Raw genomic sequence first — 23876 nt, 5'->3', positions numbered from 1 at the left:
AACATTCTTTTCAGAAGAACTCTCCCTCCCATTTTTTAACTAAATATCATTTTATTTGCCAATTACACATTATATTATTTGAAGAGAATTTTGTTTTCCTCGGCCTTCATTTTTAAAACATAATAATTTTATTTCTCATACATTTAAAATAACTAAATTTTAATGTTTTTAACATTCTTTATTGACCTGTGTCTGTGCCCTTTAATAGAAAAAAAGTCATATATTCTAAATTAAAACATAACCTATTTATATTTTTATTTACATAGTGATTAACATATAAAAGGTCAAATTTCTTCAAATATCTATAAGATTGCTTTCATGCTTAAGACTTTTGTGTGAAATGCTACAGTGAAAATGAAATGATTTACTCTGAGCTCATATAAGTATTTCTGTTTGGATGGAAAAATTGACATGGCCAAGGAAGTCTGAACTATGAGACCACTTGAGTTAAGGTAATTCTGCACTGCAATGGTAAACAAAACCATATGGTTTACAGGTCCTAGCCAGCTCACTGCAAAGTTCTTTTGGCTGTGTTATATGCTTACCTTCGAGTCCTATATGTAATACATGTGTAATCTATTAGAAAGGGAAAGAGAATATATAAAATTCCAGAAGCAAAAAACTTCAGCCAGCAGTACATTTATTAAAATAACTAGTTAATTAGGAAAGTCTTGGAAATTATACAGATATTATCATTATTTACTTTCTGATCTTATAATACTCCCTCTCCAAGAATGTATAGTACTTACTAAAACATCATTCTAATGCTACAGATTTATACTCCTCCCCTTTTTTTCTGTTAGTTGGATATTACCATTGTAATAGAATGTATCATTTCACTTGTTTATGCTTTGTTTACAGTAAAACAATGGAAACATTTTAATTAAATAATACTTTTTCATATTTTAACATTTTTATCGTAAAATATAACGTATATGCAAAAAGAAGCAATAATTTCCAAAGTACATTTTAACAAGTAATTACAGAAAAGATTTCAAAGTTTGGTATGGGTTACTATTCCACAGTTTCAGGTTTTTCCTTTTAGCTGCTCCAAAACACTGGAGGCTAAAAGAAATATCTGTATGGTGATTCAGCAGTCATACTCATTTGTTAAACCCTTTCTTCTCTGTTATAACACCTCTTTCTCCTTTGATCTTTCTCCTACTCAGTGCCCATTCTAACTTTTTCATGTTGAAAACGGGTGTCGACAATATAGGATAGAGGGATAGAATTAGTTGATATTTTTGGAGAGGCTGGCCCCTCTGGCTTTCAGGACTTATCTGTCCTAGGAATCCTCTGGAAGTTATAGGTTTCAGGAAAGTAAACTTAGACATGAAACTTTTGTAGTGTCTCAGAGCCTCAGGTGTTCTTTATGGTTAACGGGGATGATGTTGGTTGGGCTTTGGCAAACGGTAGCAATCAGTAGTATCTAGCTGAAGCTTGCATAAGGGTAGCCTCCAGGATAACCTCTGGACTCTATTTGAACTCTCTTAGCCATGATTTCTTGTTTTGTTGCATTTCTTTTCCCGTTTTTGGTCTGGAAGGCATTCTCCATCCCATGGTACCAGGGCCATGCTCAACCCTGGGAGTCATGTTCCTCAATGTCAGGGAGACTTTCACCCCTGAATATCAGGTAATGATTTTCTCTGGGCTTAGAGAGCGCAAGAGGAGACCATATCTGAGCAACAAAAGAGGTTTCCTGGAATCAACTCTTAGGCCTCATTATAGGTAGTCTTAGCTTCTCAACTAAAAAAAATAAGATTCACAAGGGCAAGCCTCAAAATCAAATGCTTGGCCTATTTTCTTAGAAGTCCCTAAGGTTTGAAGAGTATCAGTGGTTTCCCAGATGGGCAAGTTTAATAGTTCCATATTTTTTCTCCTGTCTCTCCAGGGACTGTACCAATACTTTTTAATTATCAGCCCATCATAGTCTGGGATGTATCCGTGTATTACATTAAGCTATACTGAAATTTCAAAGCCTCATTCCCATTCTGAGCTCCTTGTGTTTCGGTTGTTTAAATGAGCTATCCAAACAGGTTGATTTAGATTGTGCATTACAGAAAATTTGGGTTTAAGTTCTAGACATGTCAAACCTCTCTGCTTTTGGTCTCACACAGTAGGTGAAGCTGTAGAGTACATACACTATCATCCTTTGCCCTGTACTCTGATTTACCTTAGTCCCAATCAGATCAGGTTTGTTTTTATCTCTAATTGAAGGCTGATCTCTTCTTTGGTTACTTCAACAGTTGTTGTATTTAGTAAATGCTGGCTTTCAGTGATGCAGAAGTCCAGCTCTGAATCTTAGATATCACTGAGGTACCCAAAGTTCCAGGGGAGATATCAGTTTATAGAGATATAGCACAGCTTCTTAGAATCTAGAAATACATTTACAACTCCGGACTAAGTGTGGTTGCTATAAAAGCTTAAAATCTAGGCTCTAATTTTCTTAAAAGTATTTTCTAAAAGAGACCATACCATATTTGTTATTTTGCTTCTGGCTTATTTTGCACAACACAATGTTGTATCATTTCTTTTCATTCATTATTTATACTTGTTAATAATTTTTCCCTTCATTCTATTATTGCCATTAATTAATATTGGCCATATTGTTGCTATTTATTATTTCTTTCTGCTCACAAATTCATGTTTGTTTTCTTACAACCTTTTTTTAAAACCATCTGTCTGTTATATTTCAATTTCATTAGGATTTTTTCTTATCTTCTTTAGATTTCTTATCTAATTTGCTCCTACTTTTAATTTGTTTTGGTGGTTTCTTAAAGAATCATTTTTCCATTTTTCTACTGCCTACTTCACTGTCTAGTCCCAACACTTTTTTTATTCTTTCAGGTTTGCTGTCGGTTAAAATACACATTCTGTTACCTTTTCTTCCTAGCTGTTGTAACTTAGTTTTCTTTTTTATTTTGTCTAACAGCATATTTGAATGAATCCAGAAAATAATTCTGTCTCTTTTAGTTTTTTCTGATTAGGAATGTTATATTGTCCTATTTATTTTGAAAGAAGCAAGGGTTCATCTGCATACCCAAGTGCTGGATCTCATGCAAACATAAAAGCTAAAACTCAAAGCCACAGATTCTGTGAGATTCCCCCTCCTCTAGGCATAGTTCCATAAATTATGATCTTTAATTATATTTGACAGTTTTAAAAGATATTAAATAAGCCATCTTCTAGGGTAAAGTAAAATTGATACCATTTTTCTTCTTATAATTAATGTAATATAAGATTTTTAGGTGGTATTTAAATATAAGGTGTACTTAGAGTTTAAGAAACAATTTCTGTTGCCTCAGTATTATATCATTATGATATGGATTGTATCGCTCAGATATGAATGTAATCTAAACCAGTTTATAATTATGTGTAATACATTGGAAGTGATCAGTCAATATAAAATATTTGTCTTCTATCATTCTGGTTGTTCATTTCTCCAGTTGTCACTGACAGCCAGTGACCAAGAGATTTTTCTGGAGGGCTTTTCTCAAGTGGGATATTTCTGGGACAATAGGAAGTCTTTTAGCAATTGTTTCTGTTCCACCTACACAACTTTATGGGTAGTGAACCCCAATATAGCATGCTTTTTGAAAGCCAGTGATAAGCTACAACAGTCATAAGTATTTGAAATATACTTGTATGCAAAATCTAAATAAAATATGCACAAATTAAAGACAGTACTAAAACAGTGAAATGAAAAGGATGAAACCAATGGATGTGCAAAAACTTACCAGACACATGCAAACAGGAAGAAAGTAGGAGTCATTTCATGATATCAAACAAGTTACCACCAAAGGATAATAAAGTAAGACAAAGAAGGTTTATTTAAGGTATTAAAAGGTTTAATTCACTCCAAATACCTGATAATAAGCAATATCTACACACAACATAAATAGTATTAGAATTAACCGAACAAAGAAAATAGGAACCACAAGCATGAATAGGAACATATTAATAATATAAGACAAGTCATTTCTCTCAACTACTACAGATCAAGCAGAACAAAATTATATACAGATATTATCAATAACATAAATGAAGTAAATTTAATTAACATATATTGAAGTCTATAGCTTTAAAACAAGGAATAGGTTCTTTTTAGTGTTCTTGGGAAAGCTATTTTTTTTTTTTTTTTTGCATGGGCAGGCACTAGGAATCAAACCCAGGTCTCTGGGATGGCAGGTGAGAACTCTGCCACTGAGCCACCATGACCTGCCTCTTGGGAAAGGTATTTTTAAAAATTACCTTTATTATGACAAAAGGGACATTTCAGTAAATTCCATAAACACAGAAATGGTACAAATGACAATTGGATCATAATGAAATAAAAATAAACATAAGTAACTAAATTAGGAAAAAAACGCTATCATTTGGAAACTACAAACACTTTCTCTTAAAAATCTCTTTTATCAAAGAGGAATTTGAAACTGAAATTCTTTTTAAGAATTTTCAGGGGGATTTTATTTTTTTCATAAGAAATTTCAAATCAGTTTGCTTTTAAAATATCTCATTATTTTTTGTGGGGCTGCATTTAATTTATTAATTAATTTAGGAAGATGTGATATCTTTATGATATTATGTTCCTATCAAAGAAAATATATGCTTTTACATCCATTTATATTTTTTATTTTATTCAAGGCTTTCTTTTATTTTTACTTTGTATTTAGAACACTTTTTTCCATTATATTTTTAAACTGGTTGTTGTTCATATAAAGGAAATCAATTGACTTTTTTGTGTTAATTTTGAACCTAGCTACTTTAATTCTCCTATTGCTTATAGGAATTTTACAGATGTTTCTGTTGAGTTTTCTAGGTATATAACTATACATTATGCAAATAATTTTAATTTTATTTCATTCTTATTATTATAGTACATAATTAATTCTCATATCTAAGTAGGTATGAGAAGTTTGTACTTTCATAAAATTATTAAATAATAGTGTTGTTTTTTATTTTAATGAAAATCTAGGATCACTTTATTAAATATGTTGTTAAGTTTGGGGGTTGTATGAATTTATATGTGAATTCATGTGTTTAAAATATTATGAAGGTGGCATTGTATATGGATGGGAAAAAGTAATTGGTGTTGAAACAACTGAATAGCCATTAAAAAAACTGGATCTTTATTTCACTGCTTAATAAAACAAATTCCAAGCATATTAAAGATTAAAATGTATAAAATTAAGCCATAAAAATGCTTAAAATGGTAGAAGAAAACATGGAAAATGGAAGAAATATATTCCCTCCACTTAAGAACATGGGAGTTTTCTTAAACATGGCACAAAACCCAGAAGCCAAGAGTCAAATAATCACATAAAAATTTTTTTAATTGAAAAATAAATTCGCAGCAAAAGAACACCATAGTGTGAAAAAACATATGATAAATTGACAAAAAGAGGCAACACAGCAGAATCATATAATTAATATATATAAGTTGTATAAATTATAAATAAAAAGAAAATATGGACAGTTCCTTGACTGAGCAGTCAAAGAAAAATAAATAAAACACAGCTCTTAAACATATGGAAAAATGTTCTATTTTTCTCACATTGAATGCAAACTGAAAAGATAATATGACCTCATTTCTTCTCTATCAGGAAGGTTGAAATTATAATTACATTATATTGGTGAGGATATAGATAGACATTGTACATTACTGTCAGAAGAATAAATTGGCATAGCTTCCATAAAGCATAATTTTGCTGTCTTTCAAAATTAAAGATTCCACTTACTCTTTGACACAGCCATGTCTACCTTTAAAAATAAATTCTATAGATATATCTACATATCAGTGAAATTATGACTGCAAATATATAATAATTGTAGCTTTGTTTATAATAGCAAAAGATTGGAAGCAACCTGAATACCCATCGCTGGTGAATTACGGTTTGATAAATTATGATATACACACAAAAAAGAAAAATCAGGTTACTGTTAAAAAGAATGAGTTTCTGGGTTTGATTCCTGGTGCCTGCCCATGCAAAGAAAAAAGAAAAAAGAAAAAAAAAGAATGAGTCAAATCTATAAAAACTAATATGAAGTGAACTCATATATATTTTAAGTGTAAAAAGCAAGGTGAAGAACAATTTCTATAATAAAATATTCTTTGTGTATATGTTTTTAATAGAGTATATGTGAATACATGCATATGCCAGTACACACTTCTTACATCCTGGAAAAATACATGAGACAGGGAGCAGTGCTTGCTGCTGGGAGGGAGAATTGGGTGCTGTGGAACAAGGTAGAAAAGAGAATTTTCACTATTTTCTTTTAAATTTTTAAAATATATATAATGTACATTTTTTATAATGTACATATATTTTCCATTAAAAAGTAGTTAAAAACCATACATGTATCTTAAATCAGAATTCTTCTCTAATAAGGGAATGCACCATATTTGTTACACTGGAACTTTACTCCTGGGTAAGTAAATGACCGTTTTTTTCCTGATGTCTTATGGGGGAATTTACAGTTAGAATTTTTTGCTTTTTCCACTGATTTACAGGCAGCCTATTGTTCCAGGTCCTAAGCCAACTGCCGGTAGATTGTTAGAACCTCTGAAAAGCTCATCAGTGCACTTAATACGCTGAGGGTGCAAATGCAGACTTTGATCCTCCCCTTCTTTCTGATTACCCACTCTGAAAAATATGGTCATCAATCTCACAGCACTGAGAATTTCCCTTGGCGAAATCTGAGATCCCTACAGGATTCCTCACAAAGTAGTTAAGCTGCAATTTTCTTATTGTAGTTCACATGCACTGAAGCTATAATTAACTGTATCATAGCTTGCTGACCTTAATTAGTTAATGCAATGTCCAAATAAAACTCATGGCCAAGAGGCAGCTTAGGCTCTGGGAAAGTTTTGGCATGCAAATATTTGTGAAATTTGAGATCATATTAAATATGCCTTAAAACAATACATTAGAGATCTGGCCTCTGGCATCAGATCAGGTCTGACTCTGCTATATGGAGTTCAGAGTTTTGCCTCAGTTCCTCACGATATGTTTAGTATTATAGGACTGTAGAATCAGCAAGAATAACATTACTGCTTTGGTGAAGAAAATCATTTCCGCTCCTATTGGGCTTATGGCACCCTGTTTTCTTTTGATCATTTTTTTTTTAAACAGGAGAATCCTGCTGTCTCCTGCATCATAGCTATCTATGCCCACCTCCTCATCTACCTATTTCTTTCCAGCCTAGTCACATCAGTAGCATTGGTCCAACCTTGAACCATGTCTTTTTTAATGTGTTCAAGTAAAGAGACCCTAGCATGACTAATACAAATGAGCAGATCATCGTTCTGGTCATCTGAAATCTCAGAATAGACGAAGGCACTATCAGTATAGCAGTGACTATCTGATTATTAAGGCTGGCTGCAGCAAACTCTTCTGACCAACTGGGCCAGAAGTCATTTGGCAGGCCAAAAAACATGGGTTTTAATTCCTTTTCCCTCAATCTTGTTGACTGAGCTTACTTCTGTCTCCATGGGTATGAAGTCCTCCTCTTCTCCTTGAGTCACCCTATGAACAGTGCTTTAGTGGTGGTAATTAGCCCAATATACTTTAATTAAGGCTATAGGTGAACTACTTTCTTACCTCACAGCACAGTTCCTATATCAGTAAATCACAGTAATTGATAAACATGAGATACTTAATAATATCTGACATAGAAAACACATTTGTAAAAGACATATTTAGAAATTATATTTCAATTTAAATCCTCGATGATATTGCATGACAAAAGGTTACAGATATTAACATTTATCTTCTCTAATCTTCTCCTAAAAATATCTGCATCCTTTTTTTCAGGACATTCATATGCAGAGTAAATGGTAATTAAAATGTGCAGGATGACAAGATGGAACAAACAGTGCTTGTACCACCAGGACCTGACAGCTTCAACTTCTTCACCAGAGAATCTCTTGCAGCTATTGAAAGACGCATTGCAGAAGAAAAGGCTAAGAATCCCAAACCAGACAAGAAAGATGATGATGAAAATGGCCCAAAACCAAATAGTGACTTGGAAGCTGGAAAGAACCTTCCATTTATTTATGGAGACATTCCTCCAGAGATGGTGTCAGAGCCCTTGGAGGACCTGGATCCGTACTATATCAATAAAAAAGTGAGTGTTTTTTATCAGGCATATTTTCCTGCTAATTGCCTACTGCATACCTTGGACTGTTATATCACCAACACAAGTGGAATTAGCACAAAGTTTTAAGTATCCTTCTGTTTAAGAAAGGACACATTTGCATATGTAACTTTATGCATATACATGAGAAATAAAATGCTTACATCATAAGTGATGGAACTGCACTGAATGCACCATGACAGATACCTTAAAAATAAATACAAATTTTAGTTGACTAACTTAATAATTTAAAATCCTCTCCCTAGGAATTAGATTTACTATATACTTTTATGTACCTTCTGCACTTGGAAATCCTGAAATCATCACAAGTTATAAAGACTCCAGGAAGTGTTAGCATTAATTTCTTATGGAACAAAATTTCACGTCACAAGGGCTTTCAAATTTCTGTATCATGTTACAAATAATAAACAAATTACTTTCCTGAATAAACTTTTATTCACTTGAAAAAGAGCACTCCTATACAAACTACAATTTTAAAAGTTATTCAATCTGTTAGTAGAAATGTATTACTATTGATAAGAATTTGAACAAAAAAAGTAATTTAAAGAACCTATAATTGATATTTGAATGCATGCATTTTACTTTTATCAATTTTTGAAGTGAATATCTTGTTTAAATGCCTAACCTCTTGTTATAATGACCATGATTTCACCAAACCAAGAAGAAAATTATAGAAAAAGATAACATTGATGAATGATTATAGTATTGATTTTAGATTAAATTTAGGACTTTAATTAATTTGCAGCATCTTATTGTCTTTTCTCTTGACAGAATACAGTTGAGAATTCTGGGTGGAAAGGTAGGGCACAAATTAATTTTTTCAGTTGGATATGGACCTTAAAATACTTCACAAACTTTCAGGGACTGTTTTTGTTGCTGGCCCATTTCTCTGAGAAGTTAGTCCTTGCCAATGCATTTAAATTGATGCATTTGAGTCCATTTTGTAAATCAGTCCTCACTGCTGCTATTTCAGAGGTGTAAACTTCCCAGAAAGATGCCTAGCACTACATTCAGGATATTTTTAAACTTTTCAGAATATACCCAGTTTAAATGTAACATGCCTTCCCTTTTAAAGACTAGTTTGTCCCTTTACAGTAAAGAAAGAGATAAAGAGTAATTTCCTACAGATTTTTTTTTTTAACTTTGCTTAGCATTGTACCGTCAAATCTTGGGTAAGAAATTTTCTATATCATAACTACCTTTTAAATTATGACTAAAGTTATTTAATGTACTTTATCATTTGATTCTTTGGAAATTAATAGGACATGACGTCTGAAAAGCCAAAGCCCATATAATTGAAGCAAACCACGAAGTGTTTATTTTGGTAAGGAAAGTAAAAATGCAGATAATCCAATTATTCAAACATTTTAACCTATTTAAAATTACTTTGTTATTGAAGTGAAGACCCTGACGTGTTCAAACAATGATTCTTTCACATCAGAGAATATGTTCGCTTCACCCATAATCATGAAGACATCAGTCTTTGCAGAGGCTGCCCTTATAATGGGTTAGTGGGCTCCGCCCGCAGCAAAGCTTCTGCTGCCCCCAGAATCCCACCCCCCATCTCTCCTATACTTACCACCATCTACAAATTATTAAAGTCCCTTCAAAGTCTGCCCTTTCATGAACCTATCCTGCTATATGCCGTGTCCTTATTTGTAAAAAAATAATAATAAATGAATGTGGAGGACCAAACAAATGCTTGCTGACAAGGGCAACAATTCTTTGTGTGAAAACCAGATCATCCAATCCTTTTCTTTCCTTTAAATTAAGGAGCTTTGAGGTCTATAAAAGTTATCTTAAAAGGATTTCCCCAACCCAAACAGTCCACAATTGGTTTATAATGAGTGAAATGTAACAAAGAACATTAATTAAGGCGGATAGAAAACAAAATTAGAAAACCCTTTCAAAATATTAAAAAGAAAGGTCTTAAAACTGAGGGTGAAAGACCAACTCTGATGGAATGACTAGCTGGCCAGATTCTTGTGCTGAGGTAACCTATAAACTTTGTGAGGTTCACATCCAAATTTGCCTTTAATGTCTTCTATTCTTATCTTAAAATGCACACTGTGTGAGGAAGCAAAATCATTTTTGGCATTTTGGAACAAATCACAGTGTGCATATAGAACAATCTGATAAGAGAAATACTGTTGTCAAGAAGAAAGTTTTCCAAAGGTCAGGCTCATCCGTTGCTTTGACATTGAGCTGACAACAGGCAAGTGGTCAAATGTAAGTCATTTAACAGCAGTGCAAATGAAACTGTTTACAGGACTGTAATCCCTAACTAACATGGTAGGCTTATACCACGTGTCTGGGCTATGTATTTTCAGTTTCGTTCTTCTGTACTTTTAAGTTTTAAAACTTTCTTTAAGTTCTATATGCACTGTTTTCTATTCTTGATTTTTTTTTTGTAATTACAATATTTCATTTTGAACAACAGCCTTAATTCTGAATTAATTTGCTCTGTTTAAATTTGAACCACTTAGCAACCTATCAAGTATAAGCATTTATTTTGATTTTTGATGAGTAATTTTATTGCAGTGACTTGGGTATCTGAGATTGGCAGGGTCCTCATCATTAAAACTATGCAGTAGACATACACAGAACTCCCGATAGAGCTAAACGGTCTAGGATGGTGGAACTGTCACTAATGAAAAGGCCCGTTAGGATGAGATTCCCCATTATGCTGATATGTGAGACCAAGGGTCAGGGAATACATACGTTTGTTTGCCTGAGCAAGTTAGAGTAGGCACACATCAGTTAGGCCAGTGACTTCCCTAAGGTCTAACTCAAGGACAATTATTAATGTGTCATTTTTATCAATATACAAAGTCTCTAGTTTCTTTTTCCAATAATAGAGTTTTTGAAAAGTAGGCAGTCTATAAAAATGGTTGCAGAATCCATTCTTGAAATTATATTTTAAAATAAAATACAATAGCAAACTTATAATGAATTAATTTGAAAAGAAATGATACAAAACCACTGGTCTTTTACAAAGACAGTGTCAGCGAGCAAATGGAAACGTGTCTACTGGTGGTGTGTTTGCAGATGGCATATGCCCATATATTTTTAGCCTCTTTGCCCCAGTTCAAAATGTACACATTATGTAATGTTCAAAAATTGTACTCAAATTGTTAAAGTAGTTCAAACCATGTTGCGTGCAACTGCAGTAGCAGTGAAAGAAATGGTAGCAACCAGCTTATGAGCACTTGGCAGTACTACTTGTTTTTTAGACTCTCAGAAGTTTGAAACCTCAGAAGACCAAAGTTAGAGCTAAGAATAAAGTAGTAGCCTATCAGAATACTGTCACAAAATTCTCAATATCATGTTAGTGCCGGTCCCTTGGTTTTCAAAACCTGAATCTGGGTTGGGTTCCTTTGTTTGTTTATTTACTTTAATTATATAGCAAGGCACATTCTAACCTGTGAACACACCTTTTTTTTTTTTTTACCTTGTTGGATTTTCTCACAGTTTCCTTTCATAGCTTGGGGTTGATTTTGCACCATTTGGCTTTACATTGGAATTCTTCACCCCATCTTTATTACAACAAACTTTTCCCTCCCCACATTCTTCTTAAAATTACAGATGACTCATTGGTACCATGGAAGAAATATCCTCTTGCAATGTGACATTTTACTGGAAATAAGATGAGGTATTTTAGATCTGTAATGAGATGGATGTTTGTTAAATATGGAATGTAGAAATGCATCCATTTAAAAAATGTGGTCTTTGCTTGATTGTCTCATGGACCATTTAAAAACATTCTTACTTTTAATTAGCTATTCTAAAAGGTACATAAACCTCTCATTATTTGCTGGTGAAGAGTAATATATGAATTTGTAATTTCAAATTCATGCCTGGTCTGCTATTGCTAAGGAGAATTTAGTTATTATATTGAATAGAAAGAATAGCTTATTTTGTATTTAACTGGGATTATGGAGTTTTTCTTGTAAAAGTAATTTAATAGACGATCCTAAAAATGGATAATTAAAAGCTTATGATTTTATAAACTGTAATAATGGAAAGCCCTCAATTTACAATTTTCTTTGCATATCATTGACCCCTTTAGAACTACTAGTCACCCCAGGCTCTCTCTCTCTTTCAGCCAAGGAACTGTAGTTGATTTCTAAACCATTCTCCTCCCTACACATACAGGTTGATATTTCTTCCTTTTGCATATTCTTCTCACCTCCTGCTCTCTGTCTCAGATTATGATGTTAATAATAATGGTTAGCATTTATTGAGTACCTCCTATAATAGTCAGTTCAATTGAAAGTACCAGAAAACTAGATTTTGCAGGGAAAAAGTAAATATGTGGAGTGAATCTGGTTTTGATGTTGTTGGATTCAGTGCCTAAAACTATGTCATCAGACATAGTCAGTCCCTTTCCATTTTTTTAAATTGCTTTTTCCTATGCTAGCCTCGGTCTCAGTCTGGTTCTGCCCACTTTGAGAGACAGCCACAAGTAGCACAAAGCTAACATCCTAAAACCTAATAACTCCAAGAAAAAGAGCTTGCTTTTTTTGAAAAGCTCTTGCAAAAAACACTAGAATAGGTTCTCATTAGGTCGCAGGCCTCCTCTGAACCAACGTCTGTGGCCAAGGGTATGTGATGGTCTTCTTGGCCAGATTGTTATTTCATGCTGACCCATGTAGTGATGCCCAAGCCACATGGAGCAGGTTGGGGCTGTTAGAGAAGAAGGAATGTTAAGCAGGAAAAAAACAATGGCTGCCCACTATTTGCAGTATATGTTAAGATAGTTACAGTTCCTATTTAATCCATATGTCCTTCTCAGATAGTTTTTATCTTTATTTAATAGTAATGAAACTGAGGTTAAGTAATTTGCCTAAGATCAAAAAGCTATTACTTAATAATAAGTTACTCTATTACTTAACAGAGACCAGATTTAAATCCATATCAGTCAGATACCATGGTCCATTGACCATTAGAAAAGAGAAGGCACTGTTAGACTCTAAATAAGCCTATAGCCCCTTTTCCTGTCCCTCTGTCCATGCTACTTTAAAAGCCATATTTCTGGTCTCCTAGGCTGAATGTATTTCCAAACCCTGAAATATGATTCCAGACCTATAGCTGTCTTTTGCTCAATCAGGAGCATTCCCTGCCTCTGTAATAACTAAAATATAGAAACTCTAAAATAATTATTATTTTCCCCACTAAATTCTAATAAAGTAATAGCACTTTCTTTTTAAAGCAGATTCTAGAAAATGAAATTATGCACTGAATTTTTTCATCACAAATAAAAATTTCATTATTGAGTCCCTTGGAAAACAGGCTTAGCCCTATCACTAAGTTCTACCATCACTAATTTATTCTACTAGCATTCTTTGAGCATTTATTATGTCAGGTATCATACTAGATATAGTTTGAACAAAACAACATGGTGCCTGCATTTATATAATTCGTAGTCTAATGAGGAAGACAGACATAAATATTTACAAAAAATGAATATATGATTACAAATTATCCTAAGTAGTATGAAGGAAAAAGTAACACAAAAGAAAATAAAGCCTGGAAATTCATTTATATTGAGATATCGTGGAAAATGAAATGGCATTTAAATTGGGGTTTGCAGGGTAAAATAGGAGGAGAGAAAAGTGTCTTCCAGGGAAGAGAAAAGCATATAAGAGAAAACATGTAATATGGACTGGGCTGTAATAAGCAAGAGGAAGAAGAAATGAGGTTGAGGAGGTGGACCTGGGAAGAGATAAGGGTCAACTTTTAGTACATTTTAAGGCATTCGAAATTTATTTTAGGAGCAAAATGAGACCTCAGAAGGCTTTGGGTAGAAGACTGACATAGTCCAATTTACATTTTTAAAGATCATTCTAGCTTCTCTATTGGAGAGCAGATTGAATGAACTGGGATGAGAAACGAAGTTGGGAGGCTTTGATCTAGATTTTTGACAGTACAGATAGAGAATAATGGATAGAGCTGGGTGCTGCTTAGGTATCAGACCAGGACAAATTTGTGGTGTCACTTTCTGAGGTATAAAATTGGGGAGGAAAGATATTGAACAGGAAAATGCTAATTGGAAAGTCAGCACTGCTTTGATAGGAGTGTGCATATTTGAGAACTTACATATGGAGACACATTTAAAATCTTCTAATCCTTAAATTTTTATTGTGTCTTAGAATTCACTAACGGTATTCCCAGGTTTTATTTCATTTCATCCTCAAAACAACCCTGAGATTGATCTTAAAACCTTCTTCATTCAGAGAAGAAATTGAGGTGGAACAAATTCACACAAGTTTGCAATAAATTTGGGCTTCACATTTGTCTTTTCCACTCAATGAAAGATCAACTGACCATACCACAGGGTATCTGAGTACATAGTAGTGGCCCCCAAGCAGCATTTCCTGATTCTTCTCCTTTGTATGAGCTTAAAGCAGAGATACAAAACTGATTGTGAGGCATCTAGCTGATAGACAAGACATGTTTTGTTGGACTCACACTATATTTAAAATTTTGAATGCATTTTCAGCATTTATAAACCAGACAGCACACACACACACACACACACACACACACACACACACACACACAAATTTGTAGCTTTCTTGTAGACTTCTCTTGAAATACCAAATCTGGCATCACTGACTTACATCCTAAAACTTGGCAGGTACCACGAGACAGCCTGGCCTCTATTTGCATTTGGTTTGTGATCCCTTCCCTGGCCTAAGGACACATCTGTAAATAGGTGAAGGCTGAAAGTGCAAGCTCAGCAGGCCGAGGGAGGAAAATTTAACACGTTATTCTCTAGGCTTCTCATCCATAAAGTACGGGGGGAAAACAGAATGAGATAGAAGAGAAGGAAAGTTTTAAAATAATGAATGATTAGAGTTAGGTGGAGAACTCATGAGAAAGCTTTCCATCCCCCAGTGTACCAAAGAAAGGAGAAAATTGTTGGCTTAAATCCACAGGTTGTAAAATAGGCAGGGAAATAGATGAGATCATAGAGAAAACCCTAAGAAAAAGTGGAATTAGATGCCATGGAATTGGCCCAGAACAAGAAATGTCCCCATAATTGCATACTAATAGGAATCTCTTGACCTCATACAGTTCTTCACACCCAGACCTTGGAAACTTCACTCCTCTTGCATATGGCTCTCATTCTGCCCCTCCGTGCTTGGACCTCTCTCCAAATCTGCAGCTTGGAGCTGGGAAAAGCTTAATCTCACTTCTAGGTAGAAAGATGGCCAGGGAATTTCCCCAGTCCTATGGCCAGGGCCACATCAAGGGAAGAGAGAGGTATCAGACAACTCCACTTAGCACTCTGTGGCCATTTTCACAGTGACACTTTGTTATACATGATTATAAAACTCCATAGTACCAGAAATACTGCATTATATTTAATGAAGATTCACATAGGCTTTTGGGTCCGGATATATATATATATAATATTCTTTCTGGGGGAAATATGTTCAAAATTCTAAACAACTGACTTCCAAATACATTTTTGGAACACAGCTCATGCACAAATTAAAATTTACCTGTATGTTAAACTTTAAGGCAGTGGCATGCATTCAATTAAACAGTAGTTACATTATGTATTTTTACATTTTTCATGATCATTGCAAACCTTCTTCTGTTGCTTCTTGCCTTTATCACAGATTTACTTTAAGTACAAAGGCAAGTGCAATAAACTCAGAGTCAGTCCTGTTAACTTGGCAATTTTTCAATAATATGTAGATGAAAAACAGAGTTAAAGCTTATGCTTAAAATATGCATTTCAAGGACTGTGCCCCCTTGGTTGAAATAAAGCTTAAGTAATAGCTGTATTTAGAAAAGAAAGTTGGAAAACTATGGCTTATTAAATTAAATGGCATTCCTGGAAAAAAATTATAACCGAATCACTTTCTATAAACCCAGTGATAAGAAAAAATTATAGTAACAAGTACAGATTTATAAATAGTAATTCCTATCAAACTGTTATAATTGTTTCCTTATTGACTATGCAGTTAGATCAAGGGGAAGGATTGTAATCCATGTGTACGACCTAATTGCTAGTAATTTGAGCAGTTTTTAAAATCATTAGTTAATAGAAACAGATTTACAGCCCTCCTATTGCCGAATCATCTGAGGTATTTATTGAAAGTACAGATTACTAGACAACAGAATCTGACCTACTGAATTGGAATCTCAATACCTCCATGAACTAAGAATAATTATTCCCAGTTTTCAAATGAGTCAACTGAGTCACAGAAAAGTTCATTAACTAGTCTAGGATATCACTGCTAGAAGGCAGCAGAGTCCATTTCTGAAGCAAGCATCCAACTCCAGAGTCTGTACTCTTAATAATTACATAAGAAAAAAAGAATCCTACTTAGACAGTTTCAACGTTGTTTCCCAGGTTAATGATCTGTTGACTACTAGGGGTGGGTTAACAGAGTTTCCATGTAACTATCTTTTTGGGTTTTTTTAAAGCAAGAAAAGATTTTTACTCTGGCAAGGGTTGCTGGAGAAAGTATAACCTAGTATGGTTTAAGTCTGGGTCTGTGCTGCCTAATATAATAGCCATACGTGGCTACTGAGTACTTAAAATGTGGCAAATCCGTATTACAAAGACATAGTATGGAAAAAGAGGATGTAAAATATCTCAATAATTTTTTTAATTAAAAAATTTTTTAAAATATAACAACATATAACATGAACATTCTTACCATATGATCATTCCATTCTTGGTATATAAACAATAACTCACAATGCCATCACATAGTTGTATATTCATCACCATGATCATGTCTCAGAACATTTGCATCAATCCAGAAAAAGAAATAAAAAGAAAAAAGAAAATATCCCCTCCCCTCCCCCCTCCCCCCATCACCAGCGTCAAAGCATCATTAATTTTTAATGTTGCTTTCATCATGAAATGATATTATAGATAGGTTGGATTAAAGAAAATATATGACTAAATGAATTTCACCTGCTCCTTTTTACTTTGTTAACATGGAAATTAGAAAATCTAAAATTGCACATGTGGCTCAGATTTGTGGCTCATGTTATATTTCTATTGGAAAGCTTTGGTATGGATAAAATGTCACTAACTCTTCTAGATTTTATTCTATTAGTCTAAATAGTTAACTGTCACTAGTTTGTAAGTGTCTTGGTGTCATGACTTTCAAATCTTTCTTTCTCTATAAATTGTAGCACAGGATTTTCAACATACTGTACTAAGTAGTTAATACAAGTCTTTTGAATTTACATAAGTTAAAATTAACACTTGGAGCTAAGTCCATGCTATCTTCCATGTGTCTGTAATCCTCAAGCATAATAACAACTTAAATAGTTGCTCAATAAATAATACTTTATATTAGCAGCTCTATATGAAGAGATAAGTGACAAGTTAGACCAGCACCTAATCACCTAACATGAAGTGAATCCCACTGCTGTAACCATATCTGTGAAGTGATATTTCATCTATGGCATATAGTATCAAACCCAGGCACAATGCCATGTTGGAAAGTTGTTCTGAGGCAAAAAAAAATCTTAAATGATTTCATGAATTTCTTACATTTCTATTCATTTATCAAATTGTAGTTAAGGCATTTATTTGGTTTGGGCAGTATAACAAATGAACTCAGGGACAAATTTTAAGAATGGTCATAGTTATGACTAATTCTCTTGGTGCTGACAGTTGGGACAATCATACCGAAGTCCAATTTGGTATAAAGAGGACCCTGTGGTATGGTCAGTTGATCTTTCATTGACTTGGGCTATAAAGAGGACATTTTAAAGGTACTAATAAGCCATCAAATACATTATTTTTTAAAGTCAGAAATAATGTTCATTTTAACAGTTCATATGCTTAAAGCTATAGAATATTTGTTTATACAGTTTAGGCACAGTGGCATCTTAGCTAGTCTTTGAATTCTCCCCTTTTTGAGCCCTTTCTTATTTGAAAAATGAGGATGGAGCGTATGGATACATATATACATGCATATATAATTGTATATATATGTGTATACATGTATACATGCATATATACATACAATATAATTGAAAACTCTGGAAATACTTCACTGTTTGTTTTAAGTAGATAGTCTTCCTTTCTAATTCTTCTTTCCCTCCAACATCATCAATACCATTATTTGGAGAAACATGTATATGTGATTCCTTGGGAAAACCATCTGTTTATTAGTTCTTAACACCTGTAAATTGAATGTTTGGCTTCTTGTAAGCTATATAAGGAGGATAGATACAGATAGATGAGGAGACAGACATCAAAATCGTACTTTTGAAGTCCCAAATGTAACTTATTCACTGACATAAAAATGGTAACATATACAACATTCTACACAATGGATTGCTCTATGACTAGACACTTCCAGTTCATTGGACAAATGTTTAAATTAAATCCATACACACTTTAAAGGGATGTCTATGAAGTTCATAGATATGTCTGTATGTTTTAATCTAAGAAAAGCAGAGCCCTCAAAGAAGAAAGTCTATGAACATGATCATCTAATATTGGCCTGCTTGTCACCTTCCTGGGTAGTTCTAGCAAGGATGTCTTGTCCATCAGTATGTCTTGAGAAAAATTAAAGCAGTGCAAACATTGTTTTACGTAAGACCTCAGTAATCAAGTAATAACCTCAAAATGCAAGAATTTGCACATTGTACACATAATTTGTGTAAATAAGTTAAAAAACCGTCTTCTACAAACTTTTAGAAGTTTCTAAATGAATAAAGAGAACATACCCTAAAATCTATAAACAATTTCAGTCTAAGAATTGAACAAGTGAGAATTATGTCCATTTGCCTTTAACATTTGGATCAAAATACTAATTCCTCTGTGAAAAGATGTTTAGGTTTAGAATTACTTATCAGTGGCAGGGACAGCTGTAGTTTCCATTAAATTCACCAGCCCTTTGCACTCCCTTTGTAATCCCCTCTGTGTTCATTTACAAAGTCTTAATGGTTGCTCTTTTTTGCTGCTTCTTTCCTCCACCCTTACTTTTCCACCTCTCCTCCACCCTTACTTTTGGCATCCCCAGCTATGACTTTTGTTTTACCCACTCCTTCCTTCACCTTTTCTAGTTTCTTCTTTTATTACCTGCTAACAGTTCAGGCTGGAGGATAGTCAAGGAGCCACAAGCACAAGTGGTCTCTTACCAGTGTAGCTCATGCTCACAAGGATGTTTTATTTATTTATTGTTTTTGTTCACTGAGCTACAACCTTCTTAACCATCCTTACCCTCAAATGATAGTTTAAGCCATCTATGCAACTTCTTCCTCTTTATTGCTACAGTTTGTTTTAAATTAGTTTCTCATATTTTATTATAGGAGATTGTTATTTTTAAAATAACAAATTTTTACTGCCTCTGTACCTCTAGCCCCCAATAAATCTATCAGGTATTACTCAATATATTGTTTTTGTTTTTGTTTTTGGCATGGGCAGGCTCCAGGAATTGAACCCGGGTCTCCAGCGTGGCAAGCGAGAACTCTGCCGTTGAGCCACTGTTATCCTCCCTACTCAAAATATTTTTGAGGAAAGAAGCAGTAAGCTGTCAGTTTGATAGGTGGGCCAAATTCAGTCCTGAGTTGCTTCCCTTTTGGCCTTTCTGTGTCCTTGTGAGTTCATACTCCCTAGAGCAAAGGCATTTGCATTGCCCAAGTCTGTTCACATTTTGTGAAGCTCTCACAATGTCATTCAGGGACAGAAGCACTGAATGAATCAGAGAAAAAAGGGTCTAAGCTGTGTAGATAGATGTAGGTAATTTTTCCCTTAGTAAGCACTTGTGAAACTTCCCCTCTTATAAATGGACTTGATCACAACTTTCTTTATATTCTGGACTCATACTCCTTTAAAAGGTAAAAGAGAAAATGTAGTCAAAGGTGAGATCTAGAGCCATCCTTCTCAAACTCTCTGTGATGAAGCTGAAATAAATATATAATTAATTGTATAATTAATACAATAAAATTAATTTCTAGACTACTGAAATGAAAAACAAAGGCCCACAAAATACAATGCCCCTTTGCATTATTAGAGTCAACAAACGTAAGATGAGATTGTCAAGTTGCCATGCAGTTTCTAAACACTGACTCTCAGTGTCTGCACTTATCCTGTCGCAGACTAGTAGCGGCTCACAGACCAGAACTAGTGGGGAGACCTCACTTTCACAGCTCTGATTTAGGATGCTTCTACACAAATCAGATAGGAAATGCTATTTTCAAATACAAATCAGAAAGTGCTTTTGGGTTATTAACATTACTTGAATTTAGAAACTTCTGAAGGTAGAGGCAAAAAAAAAAAGAATGAGAAATCTATTAATGATCTGAAAACTAAATGTAGAGAATAAACCCTTATCAATGGTTCTTAACAGAAAATAAGCATAAAGTTACTACTTGCTATGTCCTAATGTGATGTAGGCAGATATGCAACCTAAGGCTAAAAAGCAGAGCTTTGAAGAATGGGTGAATTTCAATAAAATAAGGTTTAAATTTTCCTTCCTCAAATATGTTATTGACAGAGAGAAAAAAAGTCTCTCCCACCCATGGCTTTGTCTGAAGATAAGTAAGCACCTTCGGAAATGCTGAGTCAGAGTCCCTGATATATTATTGTATGTCACTTCTGAATTTTTTGCCTGCACGCTGTTAAATGCTCTCAAATAAGTTTAATTCTGGAATGCAATTCCATTCAAATGAATGGATTCAGGGGTTTTGAGCTTTTCCTCTTTGCTAAGAAAGAATGACATGAGATAGGCAGCCAGTTGGGATTACAATTCAATATGTCAGCTAACTTAGAAACCCCAGTACACAATTTAGCACTCCTGGTCCGTGGATACTCTCCAGGGACTGTGGCTCCGGAAATCAATTATTGGACCATATCCATCTAACTCCAGAATGGGTTTGATGGTGGCTGTTTTTATTTTATGTAGAGCGATAATGTTTATTTTATAAGCACAGATGGTATTAGAATATTTATTTCAAAAATAGTGGTATTTGTATTAAATTATAATTTTCAAGGTTTTTGAATTTAGGAAAGCCAAAATCACTATACAGGTAATATAGTGCCTTAAGATTTGTAGAATGAAATGAAATCTGCACACGTATAACTCAGACATTTAAAACATTTATAAAATAAATTATCTTGGCCAAAATGCTTTATATACAAGAAAATGACAGGTAAGTAGCAGGTAAAAGGCACGTGATTGATAGCATTGGATTTCTTCTCTAATTAAGAAGGGACCGAGGACAGTTCATCTTCATGGTGCACATCAAAAGTTCCAGTTGTGCTAGTTTCTCTTGCAACGTTGGAATAATTCATTATGACAAATACAGAAAGTAGACAACAGAGTTTAAATGGTTTATACTTTTATACTTCCTTGTTGTGTTCCTATCTTACAGACTTTTATAGTTTTGAATAAAGGGAAGGCCATCTTCCGGTTCAGTGCCACCTCTGCCCTGTACATTTTAACTCCCTTCAATCCTCTTAGGAAAATAGCTATTAAGATTTTGGTACATTCATATCCTTTTTCAAGTGATTGATATTAGCTATTTGTAATAATCTATGTGCTTTGTAGCTAAGTTAGGAAATGTCCATATTTTATGGTTTTGTCACTCTAATTTTTATCTTCTGTCATATAAACGTTATTCTTAAAGTTAATTATCATAGATGTCACTGAAATTTATGCAGTCTTTAACGTTTTATATATCAAATATATTTATGTGTGATTATTTATCTTTCAAAAAATACTTATATTGATTTCTGTGAACCCAGTGCAAGATAGCCATATTTTTCTTTGCCTTCTGATTACAGAAACTATGATTGTGTAGAATTTTACAGTGAATGATATAAGAACAAAAAATATTTCTAGAGCAAAGTTTAGACATATCTATGGTATAAAACACTTTAACTTACCACAGAATAAACTTTCAAGCATATTTCTGGGGAATGTCAGGAGAGTGTAAGATAACACTTAGATAATTCTTGAACTTTCCTAATGAAGCCTGTACTGGAATGAAGGAAGTACTGGAATATTGGTAGAATTTCAAATTTAGATCATTGAATTATGAATGTGCCATGCAAAAATTACTGCTTAGAAAAGACCCTGGAAGTTAATGAAAGAAGCTGAAATTATCATTTCAAATGGTTTTGGAGGATTTGGCATTGTGATTTCCATTACTATTACAAGGAACTCTACTACTAAACTCTTCTGTTGGTATTCATTGACAAAACCATCTTCTTCACTTCTATTTATGTCTCATTTGATAGCTGTGACAATAATAAATATAAAAATGGCATTGTAATTATCATAAGCTCATACTACTTGATTTTTATTTTAAAAAACGAGTCTAAAATTTAAAGGGTCATTTTATTTTTAAGCCAATAGCAAGAGATTCCTTAGTGGTACAGATATGCTATTATTAAAATTAAAAGACTTGCTATGTCTTTTAGAATGAAAAAATAATGAAAATCATATGTTCAGGGTTTTTAGCCTTATGAAAGCTTCCTGATCCTAGTTTGTGTTTCTAGTGCCATCATGTGGTCACTTGGTGAAAACTGTTTTACTTATGGAAAATTTTTGATCTGGCAGTAAACGCTATTGGAAAGAATATTGGATCTGAAGACAGGAAACCTGTGTTTTAGTCCTCAGTCAAGTTACCGAGTTCTTCTAGAGTTTAGGCCTTATTTTTCTGGTTTTTAATGTGATAGTGAAGACACTAGTTTTTTAAGGTCCCTTTGAGCCCCATAATCCTGTTAAGCTTGGTTCATTCATTATAGCTACGTGTAGATATATCACCAAATGTACAGGCACCATTCTAGTCACTTCATACATATTAGCCCATTTAATCTTCACCTCAATTAGATGAGGTCTGTATATTATTAGCTCTATTGTATGAGTAAATTGAGACTCAGAAAAACTGTTAGAGTTCTTGAATTACTTGCCCAAGATCACTTTGCTATGTCCAGAACAAATTACATGCACATAATTTTTCTTTTTTCTTTTTTTTACATGGGCAGGCACCGGGAACCGAACCCGGGTCCTCTAGGCATTGCAGGCAAGCATCCCTGCCTGCTGAGCCACCATGGCCCACCCCATGCACATAATTTTAAATACTGTCCTTCAAGAATATCCACTTTTAATCTTATGCAGTGCTGCTGCATGTGTATAAACCCAATCAAAATAGAGTAATCCAAAACTTAGCATCATGCTGCACTTTGACTATGGATTATTTTTATTCACTAAACTAAATTCTATACTACTTTTTAAAGAAATTACAATAGCAGAGGTATGGACCCTTCTTCGTTTACTGTTTTACTAAGTTATTCCTTAAATTATCTTAGTTCAAGTTAATGCATTCTGTTCTAGGTTGCATAGTCTTTCCACTAAAAGTTGTCTGGGAGGTTAGTACATCGATTTAATAATAGAGAAAAACAGCACCTCATTCCAAAATAATGTTTTTCTATACATTATCTCATTTTACATATGTAGAAGCTGAAATTTAAAGAAATTAGATAATTTTGTCTCAGTGTATAAGGTCACTGAGTCCTAGATGAACTGCAGTTTGGAGCTTTTCAATGTTAGTTCTATATAATATAATATTCGGTTTGGATTTTCCTTGGTATGTTCCTTAACAATAACTTACATTATTCAGCATGCTAATTATGTGCACTATTTTGACGAACTGTGTGTTTATGACAATGAGTAACCCTCCTGACTGGACAAAGAATGTAGAGTAAGTTCAATTTATTT

General features: G+C 33.8%; 1 protein-coding gene and 1 long non-coding RNA gene across 2 annotated transcripts in view; one reads left to right on the top strand and one right to left on the bottom strand.

The window, feature by feature from the left end:
• LOC143677715 (uncharacterized) overlaps nucleotides 1-23876 on the bottom strand; it is a 187143-nt gene that overhangs the window by 65192 nt on the left and 98075 nt on the right. The window lies entirely within an intron of this gene.
• Nucleotides 1-23876, top strand: part of SCN1A (sodium voltage-gated channel alpha subunit 1) — a 130284-nt gene that overhangs the window by 34673 nt on the left and 71735 nt on the right. The window contains exons 2-4 of the mRNA XM_077154057.1: nucleotides 7815-8127; nucleotides 21526-21644; nucleotides 23770-23859. Coding sequence (XP_077010172.1) covers nucleotides 7864-8127; nucleotides 21526-21644; nucleotides 23770-23859 — 473 coding nt within the window. The 5' untranslated portion in view covers nucleotides 7815-7863. The remainder of the gene's footprint in view (nucleotides 1-7814; nucleotides 8128-21525; nucleotides 21645-23769; nucleotides 23860-23876) is intronic.

The sequence above is a fragment of the Tamandua tetradactyla genome, chromosome 3 (genome assembly GCF_023851605.1).
Source record: "Tamandua tetradactyla isolate mTamTet1 chromosome 3, mTamTet1.pri, whole genome shotgun sequence".
In the NCBI taxonomy this organism is placed as follows: domain Eukaryota; kingdom Metazoa; phylum Chordata; class Mammalia; order Pilosa; family Myrmecophagidae; genus Tamandua; species Tamandua tetradactyla.
The sequence above is the reverse complement of the archived record's forward strand: the minus strand, read 5'-3'. Positions and strand labels throughout refer to the sequence as shown.